The following is a 23,736-nucleotide window of genomic DNA, read 5'->3' on the forward strand; positions in this document are numbered from 1 at the left end:
AAAATGCTAAATAACAGACCTACCTCAATATAGTAATTAATTCTTTCCACAGAAGTAAATCTGGCTTCTGTCTCTGTGGCCAAACGCACAGTGAATTGAAACAGTCCTGTAAGCTGCAATAATATAGGACATTTTTTTTATGTTTCCGTTAATGCCATTTTTTTTACAATGTGGTTTCCCAAATAGAAGTAGCTATATGTATAATATGTGTTGTACCTGGACTGCATAAGACATGGCAAGGCCTGCATAGGCAGGGTCTATATGTCCATGCATGAAGACTACACACACAGCAGTCAGGGTGATGACAGCTAGGCTAATGAGATCCAGACGCACCGCCAACCAACGCGTCGCACAGCTGAAGAGAAAACATGGCACTTGGTTGACATCCAGAAGTTTCTGATATCTGAGAAAATATAAAACTGAATGAAACAGGAATAGTACAGTATATGCTAGCAATATTATCAAAATCAGATGAGTCAAAAGAATGAAATTCAAAATGATACAAATGACAGTGAATTGAAGAAAAAAACTTTCCACCCAATAAATGGTGCACCAAACAGAAGATTCAAGCATGTACTGTATACAAATGAAAATGCCCTTCAGTCGTTATTAAGCCACCGACTGCTCCATTTTTCCACAGCCCGACTCATATGGTCAGACAGAAGCTGTAAAGCTCCTCTAATTCATAAGACAGAGACATAGCTACCAGGGAGCACCATGAACATATGCAATTCTTTCAACGTTATCAGTGAAATGCATGGTATAGCAGAAAGACACCATTCTGACCCAACAGCCCAGATGGAATCAACCATGTGGCATCTCTTGGTCAATCTGGCTGAAAAACATCTTCATTTAGAAATGGCAGATACTTTGATTTGGCACCCCCAAACAAAGGATCAATAAGCCCTTTAGTGAGCACAAGAGACTTGGCTGACATATAACCTACTTTTTCTAAAAAAGGATGATAGATTCCTTTCATAAATATTTAATTAGGGCCACCATAAATTGATATATGAATCCCATCCCCTTTGTTTGCACTGTAAAACGCCGCAATTTTTCCGCAGCATTTCTTGACATTGCTACCTTGGCTACGGCTACTGCGTATGCACCCAGGCCATTTTTTTTAGCAATGTCAGTTCGCGAGCGCCGAAGGAAGACGGGACCCGAGGACATCGCAGGAAGAGGAGGCGTGGATGAAGAAAACGCCTCACCCTGAATGCCCGCCCACCCTGCACGATGGGTAAGTTGATCACATTCTTTTTTAGGGTATTATTTTAAAACTGGGGAGTAGTTTAATATAACTTTAGTAGTGCCTGAATAGCCTTTTTAAAGGCTATTCACGTATATGTGGGGCTCTATCAGCATGATTTTGCTGATAGAGCCCCTTTAAGTACTATCATGGTGTCTATCATAGTGATATGTGTATGGTAGTGGTGTATGATAGACACCATGATAGGACTTAAAGGGGTATTCCCATGACATTTGTTCACCAACCTGCAGGCTGTTATGCTCTATTCACTTCCTGCTTTTCTCGGCACATTTGTGGGCGGGGTTTCACTTGCACGGGATTGGTTGTAAATGAATTACCACAGTGTGAAGCTGATGTAGCAGAGCTGGATTTGAGTCATCTTGCATTACATACAGAGGTAACGGACTCCCTATCTCAGCCCTTATCAGCCAAATTCAATTAAACCGACTGATAAGAGCTCAGAAATCCCGGAGCTCTCACCTCCCCTATCTGAGAAGCTCCGCTACTTATCAGATACACACAGCTCAGAGCTACTCCCAGCCCCTCCCTCTCCCTCTGACAGCAGGCAGCTACATCACTTGACAAATGAGCAGACAATCCCAAGGGCCATAGAAACGGAGTGTAAACAATGAAGTGAATAAATTAAGATAGTGGCCAAACAAAGCAGTTTTGATAAAGCAATGCATTTAGGAAAAGTGTTAAATCCACATAAACTAGCAGTATAGATAGGATCATTGTAATGGGACAACCCCTTTAAGGGTTAAACAAATGTACACATATACATATTAAATATTACATTTACCAAAAAAAGAAAAAAAATATACTCACATTTGAAACAGAAAGTGCAGCATCACAGCAGACTTCTCTCTGTCCCCACACGGTCCGATGTAAGGGATAAGCGATGAATCACCGCTTGGAGGGGGAGGAAGTCCAGGCTGCACAGCGAGCTCTTCATAAGATGTCAGCGATAGCTTCTGCCCCTGGTGTCCTCAGTCCTCCCGATGTATACTTTCCCTATATTAATAGGGAAAGTATGCCACTGATAGGCAGCCCCTGTGTGTGTCAGGGAAAACTTGGGAAACTGCCGGCAGTCGGCCATCTTTAATAATTACAGCGCTGCCGGCAGCTTGGGGTCCCCGAGCTTACCGATCCAGCCCCTGCCACTATCAGTGCTCATTTTGTCAATGCAAATGCATTGGACAGGGGCCCGACCCAGCCCCTGACATCCCGATCAGGCCCCTGGCCAATGCATCTGCATTGTGAAAATGAGGATTGATAGTCAGGGCTCGGGGCCCACCGGGGGATTCACTGGTTTCCCGGTGGGCCAGTCTGACCCTGAAAGTGTGAAAAAAATAAAGTGACATTCTGTGGATAGAAAAAACTACTGCAGCTCAAGTTTTTTGCTATATGTGGATAAAATGTGTTTGAATCCCCTTTGCTGCTACTGTACCAGTGTATTAGTCGCCGGCAAGTTCATGGTGTTTGCTATTGTGCATTTATGTCCTGTTCATGTGTATGCAGTCACTCTTGAGCCAATGTAGGTACGTAATACTCTTCTTCTCAAACAAGAGCATCCCAGTGATCATGTAATCTGTCATAGTAAACATTCAATGCAATAAAATTTGGCATGATCAAAATAGTTTATGCAGTTCAAGCTGATGTATGCATTCCATAATAAAATAACATTTTACAGAAGAGATTGTACATGTTGTCATACTTGGAGGAAATCTTTAATTTAGTTTGGAAACAAACAACTTACTTATTAAGGCACTCACTGGTCTTATTATAGGCTTGTATGGTTGTTATTCCTTGTAAAGTTGATGTGATATGAGATATAAATGGAGATTGACTAATATTATCCAAGCGTTTTAATTCACGAATAAGCACTCTGTAAAGGAAAAAAAATATTATTACACAGAAGGAAAAAGAAAGGAGTGAAATAATAATAATAAGCTAGTATCTAATGATGTGCACCACCTCAGGGGGGTCCATTCACACAGAGGAAAATGGTGAGGAATTTGGTGTGGAATTTCAGCACTGAAAAAAAAGCCTCCCATTGACTTCAATGGGTTCCTTTTTCTGCTAGCGGAAAAAGGAACTCATTGAAGTCAATGGGAGGCTTTTTCTTGTTCTGCTCTGTACTGTGGCTGCATCTACTGTACTACAGGTCTAAAGAATAACAACATTAGCTGTGATAGGGCTTTAAATGGCCATTTATGGGGTCTGGTCTCCACCGATAAAACCTAACAGTGTTTGCTCTGGGATATCTTCTTTAAAGTTTAGCTAATCTCTGACACTGTTCCATAAGGCATCATATGGTTTACAATAACCATATCTGAGTGTCATCATAAGCAGGATCATTTATGGAAACACAACACAACTTCTACCTATATCACCCCTTACCTTGAAGCTCTGTTCACTATGTAGAAGAGTACACTCAGAGGCACCACCGATATAAGAAACCAAGGAAATACGCTGCTAATGATGCTTAAGCAGAAGAGGACAAGGATTATATTTTGCGTGAGTTGTTCCATTTGGTTTGGAAGGCGTACATCAACTGAAATATACATAATAACACATCTGTTTACAGTGCAAAGAGATGTCATAAAATTGGGAACTTCTAGATGTATTCCTTTGACGTTTTCTTATATCTTAAAAACCCTTAAAGCAAATCCTTAAAGGGAACCTGACACCAGGTTTGGGACCCCTAACCCAGCATCATGTCTTTAATGCTTGTCTTCTCAACCCACTTCAGCTCCTGCTGCACGCTATACATGTGCCAGGAGTTGCAGAAGATAACTTTGCATCTGTCTCAGATAAAGACTTTAAAAACTTCTGAATGAAGCCATGGGTGGGACTGGGGTCACCAAGTTTGGGGCTCTATACTGCAGCAGCATAAAAACTAGTTTAGAGGCTCCAAAACTGGTGAAAACTTCCCTCGAGAACCTGTCAAGTAAAATATGGTACTAACAGATTCCATGGGGTATTCTCATCCAGGAAAAATGCCATGCTTGATCCCAGACAAGCATCTATCTTCTGAATGGGGCCCTATTTGCAACTGCAATGAATTGATAGGGAAGCTCACTTCAGTTCATCGTCCGCTTTTGCCTGGTGAACAGGCCCTAAGGCTAAGACCTATGTAGCGGTCTGAAGCAAAAAAGCACTGCAGAAAAAACTATGTGGCAAAGGTTTACTCTGCAGACTTTCTGATTCCATTATACCTATAAGGAAAGCACTAGCATTTCTGTGGGCATGATTGACATGCTGCAATTTCTAAAACCACAACGATTTTGGAAATCATGGTGTTTCTACTGCCCATATTTTTCTGGAATGTGTAGATGGGATGTTTGTAGTGATTAAATGGTTTCCTATGGCCTTGTCTCTAATGAGGTTAAATATCTGAGACAGGGAAACAGGACTTCTAGGGACAGGAACGGTGAGTTGTCAGGGAATCAGATGTTAACTTACTAAGTGAATAAAATGTATTGTGTGGTGACAAGTATGATGTCTACATGTGCATTAATATATGACCCACATACCTTCATCCACATCTTTGGTGAATCTGTTCAGGATACGGCCAAGAGGGGTTGTGTCAAACAACCTTATAGGACTACAAAGGACTTTTCGGAACAGAAGATCATGTAGTTTTGTTGAGGCTCTCAGTGTACTCTGTATTAAAGAAATTTAACAATACAGTCTAGATATAACATACATATGTATTCACTATAGTAGACGCAGTCTAGCAATATTTAATACAGTATATGAAACATTTTTATCTGTGGCAGCCCAGATTTTGTAAAGCTGCTGAAACACTTGTTAGAGGGCAATGCATTTTCCACTCCTCCCAGATTCAACTTTTCTTGGCTGTAGTCTGGGGAACTGAAGGCGATTCATAGACTTACAGTACATTATATTTTAATGATTATCTTCAGATGTCATTTGGACTGTAAGTCAAGAAAGCTTTTAAGGCTGGGTTCACATCTTTGCTCTCTGCATTTTTTGAGTGGAAACCAGATGGACCACACTATAGTCTATGGCAGGGGTGGGCAATTAATTTTCCCATGGGGCCACATAAGAAATTGAAACTATTCTAGAGGGCCATGCGCGCTGTGCCAAATTTAGCTCCACCCACTACTATCTTGACTCCGCCCATTCTCAATAATCTTTTCATGTGCCCCCACACAGTATAATCCTCTTACAGTCACCCGTACACTATATGCCCCCACATTATAATGTTCCCTTCCAACTGCCCCACAGTATTAAATTCCTCTCCTGGCGCCCCAGTTTAAACTGGTGGAAACTAGAGGGGGACATTAAACTCGGGTAGCTGGAAGCAACAATTAAACCGTAGGGGTAGCTGAAGGGTGACATTAAACTGGGGGAAACTAGAGGCAGACAGGTCCCCCTCTAGCTATCTCCATGGTTTAATGCCCCCTCCAGTTGTCCCCAGGTTAATGTTTCCCCAGTTTAAGTGCCCCCTTCATCTACCCCCAGTTTCATGTCCCCCCTCATTTCTCTACCAATTTCATATCCCCCTTCATCTGCCCCATTTCATGTCCCCCCTCCATCTCTCCCCCAGTTTCATGCCTCCCCTCCATCTCTGCCACAGTATAATATTCCCCTTCCATCTCTGCCCCAGTATAACATTGCTCCTCCATCTCTGCCCCAGTATAATATTCCCCTCCATCTCTGCCCCCAGTATAACATTCCCCTCCATATCTGCCCCAGTATAACATTCACCCTCCATATCTGACCCCAGTATAACATTCACCCTCCATATCTGCCCCCAATATAACATTCCCCCTCCATCTCTGCCCCAGTATAACATTCACCCTCCATATCTGCCCCCAATATAACATTCCCCCTCCATCTCTGCCCCCAGTATAACATTCCCCCTCCATATCTACCCCAGTATAACATTCCCCCTCCATCTCTGCCCCCAGTATAACATTCCCCATCCGTATCTGCCGCCAGTGTAACATTCCCCTTCCCTTTCTGCCCCAGTATAACATTCCCCCTCCATATCTGCCCCCAGTATAACATTCCCCTTCCATCTCTGCCCCAGTATAACATTCCCCTTCCATCTCTGCCTCTAGGTAACTGAGACACAGACACACACACACACACAGACAGACAGACAGAGACACACACACACATACACACACACACACACACTCTCCACCCTGCATCTCACATCCCCCCTCCCCTCTCAGTACCTTAGGATACACACCACGTCTCCATCTTTTTGCACTGTCCTGCCGGCACTAAGACACACCTCCCTAGACACGCCTCCCTAGTCAAGCTATGCGGGCTGGACTGAATCAGTCAGGGGGCCGGATATGGCCCACAGGCCGTACATTGCCCAGGTCTGGTCTATGGAGTCTGGGGGTTTCCGTGGGTAACCGCTTTTTAAGCGGATTGGGATTTCATTTTTCTGGTCCCCAAGCAGACCTGAAGAATGGATACACAAGCGTAGGTGTGAACCTTGAGTAAGATGATAGAATCATCCCCCATGTTTCAGCCTTAAGTAGATGGGCATAGTGATTTGTTAAGATGATAGACAGGATAGGCACTTCAAATGCTCCAGATAGGTATGTCTGTGGCAGCATATCACTCCAGAAAAGTATTTCTGTAGTAGCACTTTAGGCACATGCAAACTGTACTGACGTGATGGTAAAATAATTAATGGGACTGTGTGTATTGTATTGCCACCAGCATCATATTAACACTGCCATTTCATATAACACAAAAATGGTGGTCATTAGAGAAAATTAGTCTAGTGCTATTTGTATGAAAGATGATATTGTAATGTATAACAGAGAGTGCTTAAGCTACAGCCTTGGGGTCTGAAAAAGAGTAGCCCCTGTCATAGACTCATTTCGGGACAGTTGGAGGGTGATATTAGAGCTATCAGAGGGGAGATTACATTTTCATGGCCTTGACACAGAGTATCTACTAGAATATATCCAATCTTTGATTATTACAATCAGAGTGGATGAGTTAAAGGGATTCTACCACTAAACCTTTTTTTTGTGGTTAAGACGTCGGAATAGCCTTTATAGAAAGGCTATTCGTCTCTTACCTTTAGACATGGTCTCCGCTGCGCCATTCCTTAGAAATACCGGTTTTTACAAATGGTATGCAAATGAGTTCTCTCGCAGCGATGGGGCCGGCCCCAGCGCTCAAACAGCTCATTTGCATACCGGTAAAAACCGGTATTTCTAAGGAACGGCGCAGCGGAGACCACGTCTAAAGGTAAGAGACGAATAGACTTTATAAAGGCTATTCCAACGTCTTAACCATAAAAAAAGGTTTAGTGGTAGAATCCCTTTAAAGACCACACCTACAAGTGGAGATATGGCCATGTGATACATAAGATCCCTCAATTCAAATGTCCAGAGTAAGTGGGTCAATAACAAAGTGGGCAGGTGACTGAGACATCAGTGAAAAGCAGAGACAGAATGAGTTGCTGTGGTGGATACTGGTTGTTTCCTAAAATACTACGACATAGCCAAAAACACAGGAAAAGCACCTTGTATGTGGAAAAGCTAATCTCGAGGGGAGACCACTGAGATTTACAGTTGGAACTGTTGTACAGTGTTACTCTTAATTCCAGAGACCGCTGCCTCCGCTAACCTCAGTTATTTCACTTGCACTGTATGGAACGGTTCCAGTTTTAAATAACTTGTATGGAAAACGAGTTATATTTTGTCACTGTTACAGTTTGTCTTCTATACAAGAAAAGAAAGCGTAAATTGTATAATGTGTTCAATTCTGTTTGTTGCTCATCGATATATGTCAAAAATATTTATGTGAGATACCACATCCAATTTTAATGCTGCCAATGTCTTCTGAACCAGAGAGTGCTAAAGCTTTACAGTATTAAAAAAAAAAAAAAAAACCTTCATAATAACAGGACTTTACCTTTACAAAGACATATCCTCGTACAAATCTTAGCAAAAGAACAGCTGCCATAGATATGGCATAAATAGAAATATAAAAGTGCAGGTCGGGGTTATCTCTCATACTTCCAGTTGATCGTGTGTGGTTAGCTGTAGCAACAGACATGTTCTAAAGATAAAACAGAGTAAACTCAATAGTATTTCTTATACATACTGTAATAATCTTAAATTATCCAAAGGAAAAAAACTAAACAGCAACGGAAGGAGAAAGGCTCATTTACACATATACAAAGTTAATCGCATATGCTAAAGGATGCTAATTTATTGCAATAACAAGTAGAAAGTAGAAGAGATACCTAAGCTGTCCCCTACTAAAAATACAGAGGCTTTTATGTGTATTAACTGTATTGAGTCGTAGGTACATCTGCAAGTTTCCCATGACAAATCAACAATATGACATAGATTAGGTACAGTATATAGTAATCTGGACCCACTTATTGCCCCTGTAATAACACTGATCATTACAACTGTCCCGCTGTCCCAAGGCGGCCCTCATTACTACAGGGCCCAGTGCAAGTGCACCATTGGCCAAATGGTTAAAGCGGCCATGATGGAATGTAAAAAGAAATCAGAAGAGGAAGTATTATCACGAGGCACAACTGCTATAGGCTCTGGGTAAGTACCTGTATATGTATTTTTGTAATGTCCCGGTACTGCTTGTCCCATTCCCTTTAATAGTCCTTGCAGAACGAGATGGTATGGACGTTTGCATATAAGGTAAAGAGATTCCTCCCCCTTCATTCCTTCTATATATTTACCAGTGTTTCTATTTTACCAGAGCCAGTACACAGGGGGGTCTATTAATGCACCATCTTGTGGATGTTTTTGTGAACTACACCTGCCTATACTTGCCATTGTAATTTGAGTTGCCAGTGTACAGGAATATCAAGTATGATCAGGTGACCTTCAGGACCAATCAAGCTCCCTTGACTAGCCTGGAGGAGGAGGAGTTACAGCCCCTTCGAGGGGGGTTGGGGACCTTTTGTCTGGGTCTTTTGTGTGGAGCTAGCAGGACATGTGGAGCTGAAAATGGCAGCCAAGTCTCAGAGCACTCCAAACAGAGATGGCTTTTCCTCTGTACTCAAGATTCTCCTCAGAGAGTGTTTTCCTCTGAAGCTCCAAGCCTACAAGCACTAAAGTTGATGGACCTGTTTTATTCATACATCTGGGACTTCTACACGTATCTCTCTATTCAAGTAAGTCTTTGGGACAAATCTATATTTAAGAAGCCCATAGCTAGTCTGGCAGAATTTGAGGGTTTTCCACGCTGACAATTCTAGTTGCTCTTCTACATACGTGTACCCAGTTTGTTGAGGACTAACCCCCTGGATACAGGCCATCTTTACAAGTATATACAAGTTTAACTACCCAAGCAACTACTAATTAAACTATCCAAAGCATTCCTGCTCCAAGCTCCATCACCTGCCTAATTGGACACTGCCTACAAAGATCGCTGTATTGTACGTGAAGAATTACTCCATATGTACATTTGTATTACTTTGTCCTGCTAGTAAAAGAGCAACAACTACCCCCGAGACCTGGTTGTCTGTTGTCATTGTCAGATATCACGTGGGGGTGGGTGGTTGGGGACATAAAAAAGGAGATTTTCTTCACATTTGGGACCCAGGGACCCCCTGAAAGCTGGCCACATCTGATATACAGTGGGGCAAAAAAGTATTTAGTCAGTCACCAATAGTGCAAGTTCCACCACTTAAAAAGATGAGAGGCGTCTGTAATTTACATCATAGGTAGACCTCAACTATCAGAGACAAAATGAGAAAACAAATCCAGAAAATCACATTGTCTGATTTTGTAAGAATTTATTTGCAAATTATGGTGGAAAATAAGTATTTGGTCACCTACAAACAATCAAGATTTCTGGCTCTCACAGACCTGTAACTTCTTCTTTAAGAGTCTCCTCTTTCCTCCACTCATTACCTCGTTATCAGTATAAAAAGACACCTGTGCACACCCTCAAACAGTCAGACTCCAAACTCCACTATGGTGAAGACCAAAGAGCTGTCAAAGGACACCAGAAACAAAATTGTAGCCCTGCACCAGGCTGGGAAGACTGAATCTGCAATAGGCAACCAGCTTGGATTGAAGAAATCAACTGTGGGAGCAATAATTAGAAAATGGAAGACATACAAGACCACTGATAATCTCCCTCGATCTGGGGCTCCATGCAAAATCTCACCCCGTGGTGTCAAAATGATCACAAGAACGGTGAGCAAAAATCCCAGAACCACACGGGGGGACCTAGTGAATGAACTGCAGAGAGCTGGGACCAATGTAACAAAGGCTACCATCAGTAACACACTACGCCGCCAGGGATTCAGATCCTGCCGTGCCAGACGTGTCCCACTGCTTAAGCCAGTACATGTCCGGGCCCGTCTGAAGTTTGCTAGAGAGCATTTGGATGATCCAGAAGAGTATTGGGAGAATGTCCTATGGTCTGATGAAACCAAACTGGAACTGTTTGGTAGAAACACAACTTTTCGTGTTTGGAGGAAAAAGAATACTGAGTTGCATCCATCAAACACCATACCTACTGTAAAGCATGGGGCTGGAAACATCATGCTTTAGGGCTGTTTCTCTGCAAAGGGGCTAGGACGACTGATCCGGGTACATGAAAGAATGAATGGGGCCATGTATCATGAGATTTTGAGTGCAAACCTCCTTCCATCAGCAAGGGCATTGAAGATGAAACGTGGCTGGGTCTTTCAACATGACAATGATCCAAAGCACACCGCCAGGGCAACGAAGCAGTGGCTTTGTAAGAAGCATTTCAAGGTCCTGGAGTGGCCTAGCCAGTCTCCAGATCTCAACCCTATAGAAAACCTTTGGAGGGAGTTGAAAGTCCGTGTTGCCAAGCGACAGCCCCAAAACATCACTGCTCTAGAGGAGATCTGCATGGAGGAATGGGCCAACATACCAACAACAGTGTGTGCCAACCTTGTGAAGACTTACAGAAAACGTTTGACCTCTGTCATTGCCAACAAAGGATATATAACAAAGTATTGAGATGAAATTTTGTTACTGACCAAATACTTATTTTCCACCATAATTTGCAAATAAATTCTTACAAAATCAGACAATGTGATTTTCTGGATTTGTTTTCTCATTTTGTCTCTCATAGTTGAGGTCTACCTATGATGTAAATTACAGACGCCTCTCATCTTTTTAAGTGGTGGAACTTGCACTATTGGTGACTGACTAAATACTTTTTTGCCCCACTGTATTACCTGTGATACCAGCCCTGGCCCTCCTGAGTGTTACATTTTCCTATAACATAATACATAAAACACTATGCTATATTGTAGAAACTAGCATCAAAACCATTTGTTCATTTATAACATCAATAAGAAATGTTTATTTTTGAAGATGAAATAAGTCTACAGTCCTATGAAAAAGTTTGGGCACCCCTATTAATCTTAATCATTTTTTGTTCTAAATATTTTGGTGTTTGCAACAGCCATTTCAGTTTGATATATCTAATAACTGATGGACACAGTAATATTTCAGGATTGAAATGAGGTTTATTGTACTAACAGAAAATGTGCAATATGCATTAAACCAAAATTTGACTGGTGCAAAAGTATGGGCACCTCAACAGAAAAGTGACATTAATATTTAGTAGATCCTCCTTTTGCAAAGATAACAGCCTCTAGTCGCCTCCTGTAGCTTTTAATCAGTTCCTGGATCCTGGATGAAGGTATTTTGGACCATTCCTCTTTACAAAACAATTCAAGTTCAGTTAAGTTTGATGGTGGCCGACCATGGACAGCCCGCTTCAGATCATCCCACAGATGTTCAATGATATTCAGGTCTGGGGACTGGGATGGCCATTCCAGAACATTGTAATTGTTCCTCTGCATGAATTCCTGAGTCGATTTGGAGCGGTGTTTTGGATCATTGTCTTGCTGAAATATCCATCCCCGGGGTAACTTCAACTTCGTCACTGATTCTTGAACATTATTCTGAAGAATCTGCTGATACTGAGTGGAATCCATGCGACCCTCAACTTTAACAAGATTCTCGGTGCCGGCATTGGCCACACAGCCCCAAAGCATGATGGAACCTCCACCAAATTTTACAGTGGGTAGCATGTGTTTTTCTTGTAATGCTGTTTTTTTTGGACGCCATGTAGTATGCCTTTTTGTATGACCAAACAACTCAATCTTTGTTTCATCAGTCCACAGGAACTTCTTCCAAAATGAAGCTGGCTTGTCCAAATGTGCTTCTGCATACCTCAGGCGACTCTGTTTGTGGTGTGCTTGCAGAAACGGCTTCTTTCTCATCACTCTCCCATACAGCTTCTCCTTGTGCAAAGTGCGCTGTATAGTTGACCGATGCACAGTGACACCATCTGCAGCAAGATGATGCTGCAGCTCTTTGGAGGTGGTCTGTGGATTGTCCTTGACTGTTCTCACCATTCTTCTTCTCTGCCTTTCTGATATTTTTCTTGGCCTGCCACTTCTGGACTTAACAAGAACTGTCCCTGTGGTCTTCCATTTCCTTACTATGTTCCTCACAGTGGAAACTGACAAGTTAAATCTCTGAGACAACTTTTTGTATCCTTCCCCTGAACAACTATGTTGGACAATCTTTGTTTTCAGATCATTTGAGAGTTGTTTTGAGTAGCCCATGATGCCACTCTTCAGAGGAGATTCAAATAGGAGAACAACTTGCAATTGGCCACCTTAAATACCTTTTCTCATGATTGGATACACCTGGCTATGAAATTCAAAGCTCAGTGAGGTTACAAAACCAATTTTGTGCTTCAGTAAGTCAGTAAAAAGTAGTTAGGAGTATTCAAATCAATAAAATGATAAGGGTGCCCATACTTTTGCACCAGTCAAATTTTGGTTTAATGCATATTGCACATGTTCTGTTAGTACAATAAACCTCATTTCAATCCTGAAATATTACTGTGTCCATCAGTTATTAGATATATCAAACTGAAATGGCTGCTGCAAACACCAAAATATTTAGAACTAAAAATGATTAAGATTAATAGGGGTGCCCAAACTTTTTCATAGGACTGTATGTATAAATGAAAAAGAGTAGATTTCTTACCCCATTGCCTTGTTTAATCCAGTAGCTTAGCCACCAGTTACTGAAGGCTGCACTTCCGGTGGTTAGCACAAACAGAATAGCATTTATGGTGAGTATTAGTACACCTCCAGCCGCTTTAATGTATGCACCATATATGGTCCATGGAACAATATCATCACCCTTTTCTTCTGCTTGCATTAGACCTGATTAAAAATGTTTAAAAAAAATAGATGACATAGACCTACAGATAAGGAAATGATCTGAGCACAGAAAAAAAAAGTCTATTATGAAAGACCTCTGCATCACTAGCTAAAAGTAGAGAATTAAAAAGGTAGTCTGACATTACCGGGAGCCGCAGTGTCCCCACACAGATGATCTGAAGGGGTCTTTACTGTCAAACCCTTGTGGATCTAATATTAATGACCTCACCTAAGGACAGTCCATCGATATTAGAAACTGGTTAACCCCTTTAAGCATTAACAAAATGAGTCAGACAACCCCTTTAAAGATGTTAATTAAGATTTATTTTTTCAGTGAAAAAAATCCTGTTGGGATCTTTGTTTTGTCGCCCCCTGCTGCTCTTTAGTTTCCCTATCCAACCAATGTTCAAGTGATAAGAAGCCACTTATAGTACAATCATATATAACTGTGGCCTGCATAAAAGTGGGCATTAGGCCACATTTACACGGTCCTCATATTAGCTTACTACTAAAAAATACTGACTGTGTGAAAGTGACCTATTACTGCTGCCTGTGTAGTAGAAGATCTGGGTGGTGAGTGAGGCTAAGATATTAAGCATGTGTGACTACCCATACTAGACACATTAGGCTGAAGTTATGAGAATGAACCATAAGCACACCAGGGGGCGGTATAACAAGTACTGTATGTAAGCAATATTTAAACAATGGCATTTTTTCCCAATTATTCTAATGAATTGTTATGTTATATGTATTCTATTCATGGGACAACCTCTTCAAGCAACAAGTATCAAAAATATTATTACAATATTTTTGTTCATGAAAAGCCTGGGTTTATTGGGTAGTAATCTAGGCAATTCTGCATGTGTACTTCCACTATACAATCAGCTTCTCCTTGCAACTATTTTTCCTCACCCTCAGTCTGTTCCCTGTTTGACCTCCAATATTTGTCCTACACACAATGTACTTCCCAACAAGTCCAACTGGAAGCGACATGAAATAAATGTAAAACTGAAAAAAAAAATAATCTACAATGTGCATTTAATAACAGTGTATCGGGTTTTATATATACATATAGGAGGATAGGATAGATATGCATAGATATAGATTTTTTTTCACAAAGTGAAATAGTTAATCATTTTTAAAACATTCTGTAATTGAAACATAACTTTGTATCAAGCACAGTATATACATACCCCCGACTTCTGTCCCTTCGCCATAACTTTGGGCCACCATGTCAGTTTCTGATTCTTTTATATGTCCATTTATATTATTTTCACCATTTGCATGATTTGCCTATGTAAGAGATAAGGGTTATATGCGCAAATTATCAACAGTAAAATATTCTATAGATTTCACAAAACTGCTGATAGCACTAGACAGAAGACATGAAAAGGTTAAGGCCAGGGCTCCACATTGCGAAAATGCAGCATTTTGGCTGCAGGGAAACCTTTATAAATCTATAAATTGCCCATTCAAGGAATATGAGGAAAAAAGAGCTGGTCAAAACTGACAGGTTCAGCACACTACTTAGATGTCCTTTTATAGCAAAATAGCATTGATGCTTGTAGAAATGTATAGAATATTTATTTCCTTCACTCGTCGCTTCACTCATGCCCTTTCCCATCCCTTGATTGAACTTGATGGACATACAGTATCTCTTTCTGCAACTTTGTACTAACCATTTAACTATGTAAAAATACATCTTCTATGTTTTAATCCAACTCTTGGTTTTGGTTTACAAATATACGCTAAATACTGAGCCTAAGGCCTTATTCACACAACAGTGAAAAATGGACTTGTGAGGTCCATTGAAAATGGAAGAGTGGGTTGGGTTAAAAGAAAGACCAATGAAATACATCCGTTTTATTTGGGGGGGGGGGGTTGCTGAAAGTTAAAAATTGATGCATACTGGATGACACTCTACCATCAAAAACAGATAAATGGAACAGAATGGATGCAAAATAACAGCTGAATAAGGCCTTACTCGGTTATGCTGAACCATTTGATATCTTTAGGCTAAGGCCCCACATACTGAAATGCAGCAAAAAAACGCTGCAGAAAAAGTCATTTTGGGAATGCATTGCGCTTTTTTCTGCAGTTTTTCATTGCATTTTTGCAGAGTCTTCTTTTGCGGACTTTCTGCCTCTATTATACCTATATGTAAAATGCCAGGTATAATTGACATATTGCAAGTTTCAAAGACAGGTTTTTTTCTGCAGGTTTTTTTCTGCAATGTGTGGATGGGATTAGCCAGAATCTCATCTACTTTGCAGGTACTATAAAACGCAACATTTTCCATGGCAAAAATGCTGCGTTTTCACAATGTGGGGCTTTAGCCTTAAGGAGCCTGCACACTGTGTTTATGCTTGCTCATTCTGAACGTAAAACTCGTAAATCAATGGGAGGCTTTTTTACCTATTGCTTTCAATGTGATATGCACCCATTGAAGTCAATGGGATCTGTTTTTTACACCACTCACTCTGAATGAGTTTACATTCAGAATGAGCGGAGCGTAAACTCTGTGTGAAGGCTCCCTAAGGCTAAGGCCCCACGGACCGTAATTGCAGCGCTAAAGTGCTGTGGAAAGAATCGCGGCGTGAACGCACTGTGGTTCTTTCCGCAGCGCTTTCAACAGAAAGTTCGCTGAGTTTTCCTCCACGGACTTTCTGTTACAATTATATCTATGGGAAAGCCGCCGGCTAATTTTCAAAACTGCAATAGTATCCCATCCCCTTTGCTTGGACTGTAAAACGTGGCGATTTTTCCCGCAGCGTCTCTGCTGCGGGCACATCGCGGCATTTACGTCCCGTGGGGCCCCGGCCTTAGACAGCCTTTCAGGTTAAACAATGCCAGCAGTTATGTAGGGTCAAACTGCTGATAGACTGCATTAAGGGTGCATTCACATGGAGGAAAATGGCACTGAATTTGGTGTGGAATCCGCGTCAGATTCAGCGCTGAAAAAAAGCCTCCCATTAACTTCAATGGGTTCCTTTTTCTTTTTCTGCTAGCAGAAAAAGGAACCCATTGAATGCAATGCAAGGCTTTTTTTCAGCGCTGAATATGACATGGATTCCACACCAAATTCAGCGCCATTTTCCTCTGTGTGAATGCACCCTTAAGCTATCTTTTTTTTTTTCTCACTTTCATTCTAGGTGTCTTCTGGGAGAGATCCATACTCATTGCATTGATTAGATTTACATCTTCAGAATTCATGGCTTTTGCTGTTATGTCTGAAACATGAAATGTTATGTTATTATTATTGATGTAATTATACTGGTGTTTAAACATTAAATTATAAGAAAATAAACATTTTGCTCTCGATTCCCACTGCAGTCTTACATTCAGTTCCTTTAAATCAGTGATTCCCAAAGTAGTCCAGGTGGACCCCTAGGGGACTCAGCCGCGACGCAAATTTCTTCACATTTTTTGACGAGTTTTGGGAATATTTTAGAAATGTAGCAGCAGGGGGTCCACCGAAACCAGTAAAATTTTGAAAGTGGTCTATGTGAAAGGTTTGGGAACCTCTGCTTTAAATGATTAGAGGATCAGAATGACTGATACACATGGAACATTTTCTGTTTACATCAGTCATTGGCTACAATGTTAGAAAAAAGATGCTTAAAAAAACTCCGACAGTAATGGGAGACGCCGTCCACCTTTTTTTAACACTGCAGACAATGATGACAATGATGAAAGTGTTCCATTTGTATTTATCTTTCTCTCAATTTTATTATCTATTGTTCTGATCCCCTCACCTATCAAAGAAATATAAAACGGAAGTGTGAAACCAGTTTAGGCCACACATTTCTTAATACCTGCTAATCTTTCTGTGCTTTTTGTAGTGAAGTTAGGGCTAGATTTAAAAGGGAGTAGTATGAGTGCATAATATATATTTTCTGTACCTTTTGAAAACATTTTGGCTTTAGTAACTGCAGCAAAGTCTGAAACAATTAACATAGCTTTTCTGCAACATGTGGCCTAACCTAAAACCATAGACTCAATGAGTACCTGTGGTCCACGAAACAGACAAAAATAGAGCCTGTTTCCATTCCTTATCACAAACCAAAAAATAGACATTTGTATGCATCCATTAAAATCAGTAGGTTTGTATGCTTCTTGTGATGGACATAAATACCACAACGGACATGTGTATAAGGATTTACAGTACATTAGCATGGCAATATTAATAATGTAACATGTTTGCCTGTTCGGGCCTCTGCACCATCATACGATTGCACACTTCTGCGCAGGAGGCGTGTACAGTTGTAATCTTTTGCACCTGTTGTAGAACAGCTGTGGATCTGTTGCTGCGTGTCAGTCCAGCCAGTGCTTTTGTTCCTTTGGCTACTAGGGAGTTAAATTAGTGCTATTGATTGACATTCCTCCTGGCCAATCAAGTCTAGGGTGGATTCCATTAAATATCTTTCTAGCCCACTCCCTAATTCTTGCTATTACCTTTCTGTGCATACTGGCTGTATACTGTTTTGCTGTTTGTACTTATATTTCTGACCCTTGGCTTTTCCTGTGACTACTCTCTTCTCTTGGATTCCGACTCTGTACTTCACTGTTCAACTAGTTCCAATCCCTTGGCTTGTTGACCTCCTTTTTGTTGTTGTTTGTCTTGTCTGTGTTATTATTTTGATACAGGAAGGGACTGTCGCCCAGTTGTCCTCTATTGCCAGGGGCCGTGATGGCGAACCTATGGCACGTGTGCCAGAGAGGTCAAGCAGAGCCCTTTCTGCTGGCTTGCGTGTGGTCGCCCGGATCTGGTACAGGATTCCCCATTAGTGAAAGATTGCTGCTTTCAGCTGGTTGTGAAAATGCACATCCAGTTGAAAGTTGTCAGTGTAGGCCGCGTGGTCCACGCGGCCTACACTAACTGCAGAGTGTAACCTCTACCTGGCACAGGCGTGATGACATAAGTCATCAGAGCCCGCAGTCAACAGGAGAAGGACGCCTGGTGGCTCTTCAGGTAAGTATATTTGTACTGGGTGGGAAGGGGGGCTACTGTGGAACATTTCATGCTATGTGGGGAGGGGGACTACTGTGGAACATTTCATACTGTGTGGGGAGGGGGACTACTGTGGAACATTTCATACTGTGTGGGGAGGGAGACTACTGTGGAACATTTCATACTGGGTGGGGAGCGGGACTACTGTGGAACATTTCATACTGTGTGGGGAGGGGGGCTACTGTGGAGTATATAATCCTTTGTGGGCGCCACTGCAGGGCAGATTGTACTGTTTGGGGGCCACTGTCGGGCAGATTGTACTGTGTGGGGGCCACTGCTGGGCAAATTGTACTGTGTGGGGTCCCTTCACTATTTATATCACACAATATGCATTTTATAACAGACATGATATTAGTACAGGCTGTAATAACATTTCACGGTCACTATAAAACAGATCCTGTGTAGTGAACATTAATTGTTCAAAAGCATCAAATGCAGAGACCTTTACTCTTCAGTACAAGCTCTGTAAAGCCCCATTCACACGACTGTAATTTGTGGGTCCGCAATTGTGGATCCACAGAGTTTTAAGGTTAAATTGCCGTGTTGGCACTCCACGATAATTTATTGGGTTTTGGGTTGCAGTATGGGCACTCAGTCTCAAAAAGGTTCGCCATCACTGGCTTAGGATAAGCGAGACGAATAGGCAGGGAACGGGGACAGGTTCAGTCTTAGAACTCACTGTCTTGTCGTTCCCTTCTTCCCAGGTTTTACTAGCAGCTACTGGGGAATTGCTCATCTAGCAATTCCCTAACAAATAACTGCTAGCCACTGAGCCACCGTGTGGCCCCTTTTCTTCAGTATTTTTCGTCAAGTGTTTGCTGCAGTTTTTTATTCCCCTATTAAATCTATAGGAAACACGGACACAATTCTGCAGCTATAATTAACGTGACTCTTTTTTTCAGGAATGTGTGGATGAGATTACACAAGTAAGAAAAATAAATCAAGAAACTTATTTGCATACTTCTTTCAATTACCATGTAACATGGTTTGCTCACAAATCTAGAGATAGCAAACAGTGTTACCTAAATGTCAGCGCAAATATTCACAGTAAGCCAAAGGAATTCATTATTTTTATATACACTAACCCACTGAGTGATGTATTTTAGCAGACGGCATATTCTACTGTGATCATCAAGGGCTCCCCCTTCCTTACTGACAGTTCACGGACTGTCACTATGATATGCACTGAACTGACAGGTGAAGATTTCCAGTCCCTTTCATGTTTCAGTTTAACTATTAGAGGATTTGACCTTTCCCTCATATGGAAAATCTAACCCTTGTCTCTAATAGCCGCACTATAAGGGTACGTTCAAACAGAGGAATTTTTCTGCAAATTTGGGGACAGATTCTGCCACCAAATCTGCAGAAGATTCCACCTAGAACATGCCTCCTATCGCTGCAGATTCAAAACTCCATGCTGATTAGGCCCATTCATCTGGGCCTAATAGGCATCGGAAAGCTGTGACGGAATGCTGATGTACAGTATTGGCATCCCTTCGTGGATAGCCAGTATCCAAATACAACAGCGATAGTGAAGAGGAATTCCTCTTTATTTTCCTCTGTGTGAACGTTGCCTAAGGGTCAGTTCACATGTGAACCGTCCGCGCGGGTTTTGACACAGAGAGAGACTCGGCGAGCTGCGTCTCTCTCTGGTCAAAACCCGTCTGCCGCGACCATCCCGGTCGCGGCTTTCCCCTCCTATGTCGGCTCAAATGAACGAGCTGACATAGGAGGGTGCTGCCGCTAGGCGGAAGCCACGGTCCAGCACGCCGTGGTTTCCGCCTGAAGATAGGACATGTCGCTTCTTTTCTCCGCTAGCAGCAGCCCGCCGCTAGCGGAAAAAAGAAGCCCGGCGGTCTGCATAGACCACCATTGTAAAGGGGCGGATTTGGAAGCGAAATCCGCTGTCAAAATCCGCCCCTTTGCCCACGTGTGAACGAGCCCTAAAAGAACCATGCACAAGGACTCCCTGATAACTGCAGGTGACAATATTTTTTATTTAAAAAAAAAAAAGCTAGTATGTAGAAAGGTAACAAAGTGTGAAATATGGTAATTTCAGTGGTATCTGAAATCTTATATTGCATCATGTTAGACTGAATAACATATCACCTTTTTAATATCAGAAAATCTTTTACAGCCAACCATACACGTTATTTATATACAATTATAAATATTTTCTAACTCTGCCAAGGAAATTTGCATACATTTCCTAACCCTAATACACATTTCTCAACACATCCCTAATAAATAAAAGTTTAAAAAGGTTTGTTGAAACCTAGACAAAAAAATACTGTGATTTATTAATCTGCAAAACACAAAATAATTAAAAACTGAGATGAGATTTTTATTGAACTGGTCTCTAAAACCTAACGTTGCATGATTTTATGTATAATCAGTTTTATTAAAGGTTTTTCAATAACGTGAAATACAAATAAGCAAAAGAACAACAAGGCCCACAGCTACAAACAATGGAGACGGACAAGGGGGAAACCCCTAGCCGGAATAGCAATACAGCATATGCACATCGTCTAGGCAAAGTGAACAGAAGACGTTGCATGTACAGTGTGAGCGGGGAGGAACGCCCCCTCCCTCTGCTCACAGTGCTTGTCCATAGACGAGTATTATCAGGAGGGGAGGGGGCGTTCCTCCCCGCTCACACTGTACAGCGTTATAGGCGCTGTTGTGGAGAAGGACGTTCCTGACAGACTGTCAGGAACACCCTTCTGACTGTGAAGAGCTACGGTACCGGTACCGATAACTCTTTACCCGGGGCATAGATCGGGAAAGCAGACTGTGCGCTGAATTCAGCACACTGTCGGCTTTACAGCAGTATATAGAACTGCCTGTGCCCAAACCCATGAAAGGTCCTCTTTAATACAATTGTTCTAACCAGCGGCGTAATTAAAGTCTTGAGGGCCCCGGTGCAAACTTTTGTCCAGAGCCCTCTACCCTTTCTCTAGTGTGAATTATTGATAGTGACAGTTATGAGTGCTGCAGCGATATCTCAGATACTTGAAAGGGATATAGATTTAGTACCCACAACTGAAGTTATCAATAATACGGTGAGTGAGTGGTGAAGCGCCCAGCACATAAACAATATTGGGATAGTATAACATGCTCCACAGTGGCCACCACACAGTATTGTATGCTCCATAGTGGCCCCCCACACAGCACTATATTCTCCACAGTGGCCCCACATAGTATTATATGCTCCACAGTGGCCCCACATAATATTTCATGCTCCGCAGTGACCCAACACAGTATTATATGCTCTGCAGTGGCCCCCGCACAGTATTATATGCTCCACAGTAGCCCCCACACAGTATTATATGCTCCGCAGTGGCACCCACAAAGTATTATATGATCCATACTGGCCCCCACACAATAGTATATGCTGCCCAGTGGCCCTCACAGTATTATATGCTCCACAAGTGTCCCAAAACAGTATTATATGATCCACACTGGCCCCTACACATTATTACATTCTCCACAGTGGCCCCCATATAGTACTCTAGGGTCTCCTCAGACACCAGAGTATAATAAGTAAAGGTCCGGGAGAAGTGATTAAAAATAAAAAAACACTTATACTCAGTTTACCTCACCTCTCCTGGGAATCTTTGCTCCTTCTGACTGTCTTTTGGAAATCGCAGCATGTCAATTACACCTACAGAAACATCAGTGGTTTCCTTATAGGTATAATTGAAGCAGAAAGTCCATAGGGGAAACCTCTATGGACTTTCTGTGAAAAGCACTGCGTTTTTTTTTGACCGCAGGGCTTTTTACTTTGAGACGCTATGAGGGGCCTTAGCCTAAGACTATTTTGTCTAAAATACGCTGTCTTAGACACTATTAGTAAATCTGTCACAGTGTTCATGCCACGGCCATTATAGAATGTTTGTGTCCCAATACCTTAGTGCTAAAAGCTTAGCTTTTCCACTGAATTAATGTGATTATTTTCTTTCATATTACCTTGATTTTTATGGCCTGGACTGTCATCAACCAGTTTTTCAAAGCTTTGTGTCTTTCCTTTAATTACAGTCTGTAAAAACAAACACTTGATGGTTAAAGAAAATTCTATTTAACCCTGTAAGGGAGCCTTCACACGATGTAACGCTGCGCTCATTCTGATTGTAAAAACACGTTCAGAATGAGCGTGTAAAAAGCAGCTCCCATTGACTTGAATGGGAGCCGGCGTACGTGCGCTCCCCATTGAAATCAATGGGAGGCTTTTTTCCCTATGCTTTTAATATATTACGCGCGTTTGCCTGGGGACACCATAACTTTTTGGTTAATTGAGATATGTGAAGGGATTTTTTTTAATGAGAGGTGAGCTTTATTTTTTGCTTGTACAATTTCCAGGTATATGTAACATTGATATGTATAGTATAAACAAAAATATTGTGCATTGCCTTTTTATTCCAGGGTTCACCAAACAGGATATGTAACATATTTTGATAGTTCTGACTTTAATACACACTGTAATACCTACATTTTTTAAATTTAAATGTTTTTATTAACTTTTTCAAATAAAATAGATTAAAATCAGCTATTGCGTTGACCCGATAGAGGCATACAATGGTGCAGTTAATAACAAAAGTACAATATCCGAAAATACACCACATGCTTAAAGAAATAAAGGGCAATAGTGTATGAAATCTGTGGAGTAGCAGCATGTCAATTATACCTATGGAAATTCTGGCGTTTTCTGTGTAGGTATAATAGGAGCAGAAAGTCCGCAAGCGGGTACCTAAGGAAACCCACTGACCTCATAGACTATAATGGGGTACGTGTGGTTTCTGCATGAAAAATGTGGAGAGAAAATTGCTGCTTGCAGGACTTTTCGCTCCGCATATTTGATGCGGATATGGGAACAGAATGGCCCGATTGCTGATGTGAATCAGGCCTCAGGTGCCACCACAACCAAAACAATACAGTGGACAGAGCCAGAAGCATACAGCTCTGTTCATTGTACAGTAGTCGTTCCTGCTTACTGCAGACTTCAAAAACTGCATCTTAAAGCCTAAATATGTAAACACATCCTAGACAAAGGTATATCATCATCATGGTTAGCAGTACAAGAAAATATAACAGTCTTACAAAATTTACATTTATAACTTTAATTTACCCTACATTAGAGAATGGTGGCATATGACTATGATTGTGATGAAGGAAATGTCCCTCAGTTACTCATACATCGGTGGTTTTAAACATTTTTACATTTAAATGGGGATTAGGCAAAACCCCCATGTTGCGCAA

General features: G+C 41.5%; 1 protein-coding gene across 4 annotated transcripts in view; it reads right to left on the minus strand.

Annotated features, from left to right (window-relative positions):
- LOC142195411 (ATP-binding cassette sub-family C member 5-like) overlaps positions 1 to 23,736 on the minus strand; it is a 66,237-nt gene that overhangs the window by 12,705 nt on the left and 29,796 nt on the right. For 2 of the 4 annotated variants that reach the window (XM_075265175.1, XM_075265177.1), the window contains 10 exons: positions 22,450 to 22,519; positions 16,611 to 16,699; positions 14,663 to 14,762; positions 13,291 to 13,472; positions 8,174 to 8,320; positions 4,789 to 4,918; positions 3,653 to 3,806; positions 3,009 to 3,137; positions 217 to 403; positions 24 to 113 (listed from right to left, as the gene is read on the minus strand). In XM_075265175.1, coding sequence (XP_075121276.1) covers positions 24 to 113; positions 217 to 403; positions 3,009 to 3,137; positions 3,653 to 3,806; positions 4,789 to 4,918; positions 8,174 to 8,320; positions 13,291 to 13,472; positions 14,663 to 14,762; positions 16,611 to 16,699; positions 22,450 to 22,519 — 1,278 coding nt within the window. The remainder of the gene's footprint in view (positions 1 to 23; positions 114 to 216; positions 404 to 3,008; positions 3,138 to 3,652; positions 3,807 to 4,788; positions 4,919 to 8,173; positions 8,321 to 13,290; positions 13,473 to 14,662; positions 14,763 to 16,610; positions 16,700 to 22,449; positions 22,520 to 23,736) is intronic. The other 2 variants (XM_075265178.1, XM_075265176.1) reach the window with 2 other exon arrangements.

Source organism: Leptodactylus fuscus, chromosome 2 (assembly GCF_031893055.1).
Source record: "Leptodactylus fuscus isolate aLepFus1 chromosome 2, aLepFus1.hap2, whole genome shotgun sequence".
NCBI classification, from domain to species: domain Eukaryota; kingdom Metazoa; phylum Chordata; class Amphibia; order Anura; family Leptodactylidae; genus Leptodactylus; species Leptodactylus fuscus.